Here is a 6,627-nt window from a genome sequence, read left to right on the forward strand (position 1 = left end):
CGAAAAAAAGACCCCAATTCTCTACGAAAACGAACCCTTGGAAGGCCAAATACTACTAAGTCTTCACATGAAAAAAAGACCCCAATTCTCTACGAAAACGAACCCTTGGAAGGCCAAATACTACTAAGTCTTCACATGAAAAAAAGACCCCAATTCTCTACGAAAACGAACCCTTGGAAGGCCAAATACTACCATGTCTTCACATGAAAAAAAGACCCCAATTCTCTACGAAAACGAACCCTTGGAAGGCCAAATACTACTAAGTCTTCACATGAAAAAAAGACCCCAATTCTCTACGAAAACGAACCCTTGGAAGGCCAAATACTACTAAGTCTTCACATGAAAAAAAGACCCCAATTCTCTACGAAAACGAACCCTTGGAAGGCCAAATACTACTAAGTCTTCACATGAAAAAAAGACCCCAATTCTCTACGAAAACGAACCCTTGGAAGGCCAAATACTACCATGTCTTCACACGAAAAAAAGACCCCAATTCTCTACGAAAACGAACCCTTGGAAGGCCAAATACTACTATGTCTTCACATGAAAAAAAGACCCCAATTCTCTACGAAAACGAACCCTTGGAAGGCCAAATACTACTATGTCTTCACATGAAAAAAAGACCCCAATTCTCTACGAAAACGAACCCTTGGAAGGCCAAATACTACTATGTCTTCACATGAGAAAAACAAAGCAAAGCATATGCTCTACGAGAACGGACTCTTGGAGGGCAGCTCTTCGGCCTCCTGCATGCCTCCGCTGGCCGTGCCCATCATCTCATTCGACCGGCTGTACATGGGGGGAGACATGATGTCATCGGGGGGCAGAGAGTACTGCGGGGGACAGTGGCTCCTCCCGCCGTTGTTCCAGCCCATACCCGTTTCCCGGGTAACCGATGCCCCAGAAGCAGAGGCGTTTCTCTGGTTCCGCTGACGACGGTAGAAGAGGAGAGCGAGGGCGATGAGAACGACGACAAGGAGGGTGGTGGAGATGCCGATTCCAATGGAGATGGAGGCGTGGGAGTGCGGAAGGGGCTGGGGGTGTTCGTGGCTGGGGTGGTGTACCCCGTCACCACCCGCTACGTTACCTCCGATGTGACGGCTCGGAGTTAGGGCTTCGTGGAAGCCAGCTGAAAGTTGGAGACACTTCTGGTTAGTTTCCATTTTGTCGATTCTTGACTACTACTTATCATATCTGTTCCCGTGTGGACAGATTCTTAGTGATTTGCAAGAGGGTTTACACAGGAAGGAATCTACCTTTCATCTCAATGGTATGCACACTCCTTCAGGAAACTGTGTGGCGTATAAGCACCCATTCAGACAATTACCTATTTTGAGTGTGCCTTATACTTGCAAGAAAAGATCATGAAAAAAATAAGAACCAGTGTACACAAAGTTTTTGAGATTAAAAAAAAACCACAAACACATGCAGGCATACTGGCCCGTGGTACCAATCCATAAGACAATTAGGTCTAATCAAATCCGACATAATCAAATCCGAGATAGATAAAAAAAAAAGAAGAAAACACACACACACACACACACACACACACACACACACACACACACACACACACACACACACCAAAACAACAACATATATGGCTTCTTGTCATACTAGAACAAAAAAATCAGGTTTCACAGTCGAAAGGAAACGTTAGACTCACCAACAGTGACAACGAAAGGAAACGTTAGACTCACCAACAGTGACAACGAAAGGAAACGTTAGACTCACCAACAGTGACAACGAAAGGAAACGTTAGACTCACCAACAGTGACAACGAAAGGAAACGTTAGACTCACCAACAGTGACAACGAAAGAGCATCGAGCGATATTGCCCTGATAGTCTTCCGCCCAGTATTCGATCATGTACTCTCCGGCGGCCATTTTGTCCCCGGGATGCCGGCGGGAGGTAGGCGGAATAGCCAGACCAACGTTGTCTCGGGCCACGGGAATCTCCCACGTCACCGGTCCGGGAGCAGGCTCGGTAAAATCCGACGGGCACGTTAGGAATTCGGGCGGGTATATGTCTGCCAGAGAAAACAAATTCAATGATATTGTGTAAGTATTGACCGGAAAGGAAATTGCAGGTACACGTACAAACAACAAGTTACTTCGTTTGATCTCAACGACATCAACGTCCACAAATAAAAACAGCAGCAATAAGAACAACGGAATCAGCTCTACCAAGACAGGAAAAAGAAAATCATTGGTGATTTTAGTTCTCATGGAATACATATACCAATCTCAGCAAGTTATGTTTAACTTTTTTATCGGGTGGGGGTGAGGCTGAGGGGGCCAGGGTATACGTACGTATCTTATTTTTCAAACCTTCTTCATTTTACTGTGACCTAAATACAAATACTTTCAAACACGGAGACCACCATCAAATGTGACCCTCCACCACGAAATGAGTCGCATGTCACCGTTGCATGATTTTCATATTTTTACATTTTCTTAACAAGTTTGTTATGCTCTATCCAGTGGTTAAAACCGTTTCAGAAAAAAACGAAAACTGTTTGAGTTATAAGCCTGTGACTAAGGTGACCCTCACACTGTTACCAGACACTCCCCGGACTTATATATTAAGCCTAGCGCAGAACCGCGCCAGGTGACATGCGACTCATTTCGACGTGGAGGGTCACACATATGACAACGGAAACAAACTGAATCGGTATCGCAAAGCCTAATAGGTTGAAGGGACCTTAAGAATCAACCAGCCAACCAACACTTACCTCTGACACGGACGTGGAAGACGCACTCAGCAAAGTTGCCCTTGCCGTCTCGGGCGGTGGTGGCAGAGGTCATCTGAAAGTTCTCCTCCCCCACCCCGGCATACAGGTAGTTGTCCGCCATGTACACGTCCAGCTTGTCTCCCTTGCAATCCTTGGGGGACACAATATTTCACTTTGTAAAGGAGATCAAGATTTTTAATTTCTTAAAAAGAGATCGAGATCTTTAACTTTTTAAAGGAGATCAAGCTTTTTAATTTCTTAAAAAGAGATCCAGATTGTTTAACTTTGTAAAGGAGATCAAGCTTTTTAATTTCTTAAAAAGAGATCCAGATTGTTTAACTTTGTAAAGGAGATCAAGCTTTTTAATTTCTTAAAAAGAGATGCAGATTGTTTAACTTTGTAAAGGAGATCAAGATTTTTAATTTCTTAAAAAGAGATCCAGATTGTTTAACTTTGTAAAGGAGATCAAGCTTTTTAATTTCTTAAAAAGAGATCCAGATTGTTTAACTTTGTAAAGGAGATCAAGCTTTTTAATTTCTTAAAAAGAGATGCAGATTGTTTAACTTTGTAAAGGAGATCAAGCTTTTTAATTTCTTAAAAAGAGATCCAGATTGTTTAACTTTGTAAAGGAGATCAAGCTTTTTAATTTCTTAAAAAGAGATGCAGATTGTTTAACTTTGTAAAGGAGATCAAGATTTTTAATTTCTTAAAAAGAGATCGAGATTTTTTAAAACTTTTTAAAGGAGATCAAGCTTTTTTTTTATTTTTAAAAGGAGATCAACATTTCTTACTTCTTAAAAGAGATCGAGATTTAAACTTGTTAAAGGAGATCAAGATTCTTTTTAATACATTTGAAGTAACAAATGTGAAGGCTTATGAACTTTTCAGAACTTTCTTTTCACAGTGATAGACCTGAATGTAAATAGTTTAAGCATAGAGCTTAAAACACGAACCGAGATCAAAAACAACCTTCCATCGGTCTCGGATCGCAACATCTGCTCAAGAGAGGGTAAAAAAAAAAACACAAAAACCAATGAACCAACCTTGGCCTGGAGGTCGAAGTTGACTTGCGCCTCGTCGCTGTTCTCAGACACGTCTATCACCACCATTTCCTCGGGACAGTTGAGGAAATACGGGTCTGCAAACATTGTCATTTGTGTGATTATTAAATTCACGGCTGTACTCTTTTCAAGAAGTTGGCCACCAAAAAGAAAAAACAAGTCGCGTAAGGCGAAAATACAATATTTAGTCAAGTAGCTGTCGAACTCACAGAATGAAACTGAACGCAATGCCATTTTACTCGTAGCATCGTCAGGCCACCGCTCATGGCAAAGGCAGTGAAATTGACAAGAAGAGCGGGGTAGTAGTTGCGCTAAGAAGGATAGCACGCTTTTCTGTACCTCTCTTTGTTTTAACTTTCTGAGCGTGTTTTTAATCCAAACATATCATATCTATATGTTTTTGGAATCAGGAACCGACAAGGAATAAGATGAAAGTGTTTTTAAATTGATTTGGACAATTTAATTTTGATAATAATTTTTATATATTTAATTTTCAGAGCTTGTTTTTAATTCGAATATAACATATTTATATGTTTTTGGAATCAGCAAATGATGGAGAATAAAATAAACGTAAATTTGGATCGTTTTATAAATTTTTATTTTTTTTTTAAATTTTCCGATTTTTAATGACCAAAGTCATTAATTATTTTTTAAGCCACCACGCTGAAATGCAATACCGAACCCCGGGCTTCGTCGAAGATTACTTGACCAAAATTTCAACCAATTTGGTTGAAAAATGAGGGCGTGACAGTGCCGCCTCAACTTTCACGAAAAGCCGGATATGACGTCATCAAAGACATTTATCAAAAAAATGAAAAAAACGTTCGGGGATTTCATACCCAGGAACTCTCATGTCAAATTTCATAAAGATCGGTCCAGTAGTTTAGTCTGAATCGCTCTACACACACACACAGACAGACAGACACACACACACACACACACACACACACACACACACACACATACACCACGACCCTCGTCTCGATTCCCCCCTCTACGTTAAAATATTTAGTCAAAACTTGACTAAATATAAAAAAGAGAAGTTGGCCAGACAAGATCGACGAAAAATCGGCCTTGTGAACATGCAGTACCGTACTCCCGACTTTCAACTAACTCTCATTCGACTTTCGTCCGATTTCAAACTCCAATTGGGCACTGTTTAACTTTGTCGTGCATTTGGAAGTGACTTAACGTGACCGACGTGCTCCCTATTTGCAGGCACGTGCAGCTGACTTTGTGCGCCTTCTTCCATTGGCTCAATTTTGTCACATGACTCCAGAGTCTGGATTAGAGAAGCTAAATGAAAATCGACTGCACTGCTGTAACAGTTTTCTACGGATTTTGTACTGAATAAAATTGTTCACAAGGCTGCTGGAAGTCGGTTGAACATCGATCACGTAAACGCACTGTCTTCACAGTGGGCGTTAATTTTGGGAGAGACAGCACACATGATATGTCAATATTGAGAAATATTAATATAAAATAGTACTTACATGTGTAGTTTCCAGCGCACATGGCAACATCCGGATCATCTAAAAAAAATAAGGAGGAAAAAGTCATCATCATCATCATCATCATCATCATCATCATCATCATCATCATCATCATCATCATCATCATCATCATCATCATCATCATCATGCTTTCACATGCGATAAGACAATCCCTCCACTTGGTCACATACCCAAAATGAACAGCCTGGGTGCTGTCCGTGCACAGTAGTATTTTTTTAAGAATTAATTTTGCAAAGGTTTTGAAAGGCATTATTGCCTTTAAAAAAAAATGTATTCATTACAAAATCACACATCACCACAGCAAGCAGTCAAGGTGTTGATTTTTGGTAGCTGACCAAGTGGAGGGATGGTCTCATCCCATGTGAAAGCCTCACCTGATCTGAGACTGTAAGACGAATTGCTTACACGAGGCAGGGGGGGGGGGGGGGGGGGGGTCTTTAATCAGCTAACAACAGCAACAACTTTGTCACCTAACGAGTGAGTACAATCAGCAACATGCAGGTCTAATTGACCGAACTTTTCAACCAACGAAATTAAAACAATCAGCATATTCATGTCTAATTGACCGAACTTTTCAACCAACGAAATTAAAACAATCAGCATATTCATGTCTAATTGACCGAACTTTTCAACCAGCGAAATTAAAACAATCAGCAACATTCAGGTCTAATTGACCGAACTTTTCAACCAACGAAATTAAAACAATCAGCATATTCATGTCTAATTGACCGAACTTTTCAACCAGCGAAATTAAAACAATCAGCAACATTCAGGTCTAATTTACCGTTACAAACAGGGCAGCAGGCTCCTTGAGGCGTGGTAACGTTGGTGCAATATTTGGGCACCTCGGGACACACGAGACGTGTACACTCCACCACGCCCTGCACGTGACCCACGTGACTCGAGTTGCACGTGCACACACGACACGAGTCGGGCATGAAGACAGTGCCAAGGCTATAGGTCTCGTTGCTGCACAAGAAAAGTTACAAGTTGCTTCAATATATATTATCAGAGACATACATATGTCTCTGATATTATATTCAGTCAATTTGTGAGCCTCGAATGAATAAACCTAACAGTTGGATATTCAGTGAAGTGATAATAACTATCTGCACAAACGGTCACATAAAAAAAGAAAAAAATCGTAAAAACCAACAACAACAAACAAACAAAAAAACACGATGATACTCAGTGAATTGGTAGATTGGCATTACAGATATTGAGATTCCCGTTTTAACCACCTTGTAAATTACGTTAGATCCGCGCAGGCACTTTATGTCTTCAATTCTTTTCTTGTCATTTTATTTGCATTCCTTT

General features: G+C 40.7%; 1 protein-coding gene across 1 annotated transcript in view; it reads right to left on the reverse strand.

Annotated features, from left to right (window-relative positions):
- Nucleotides 1-405: 405 nt before the first annotated feature.
- The window catches only part of LOC138961444 (uncharacterized), a 36,508-nt gene continuing 30,286 nt past the window's right edge, over nucleotides 406-6,627 (reverse strand). The window contains exons 10-15 of the mRNA XM_070333094.1: nucleotides 6,095-6,279; nucleotides 5,290-5,328; nucleotides 3,779-3,873; nucleotides 2,736-2,886; nucleotides 1,803-2,030; nucleotides 406-1,129 (exon numbers count right to left, since the gene is read on the reverse strand). Of these exons, the coding sequence (XP_070189195.1) occupies nucleotides 708-1,129; nucleotides 1,803-2,030; nucleotides 2,736-2,886; nucleotides 3,779-3,873; nucleotides 5,290-5,328; nucleotides 6,095-6,279 (1,120 nt within the window). The 3' untranslated portion in view covers nucleotides 406-707. The remainder of the gene's footprint in view (nucleotides 1,130-1,802; nucleotides 2,031-2,735; nucleotides 2,887-3,778; nucleotides 3,874-5,289; nucleotides 5,329-6,094; nucleotides 6,280-6,627) is intronic.

This window comes from Littorina saxatilis, linkage group LG3 (genome assembly GCF_037325665.1).
Source record: "Littorina saxatilis isolate snail1 linkage group LG3, US_GU_Lsax_2.0, whole genome shotgun sequence".
Taxonomy (NCBI): Eukaryota; Metazoa; Mollusca; class Gastropoda; order Littorinimorpha; family Littorinidae; genus Littorina; species Littorina saxatilis.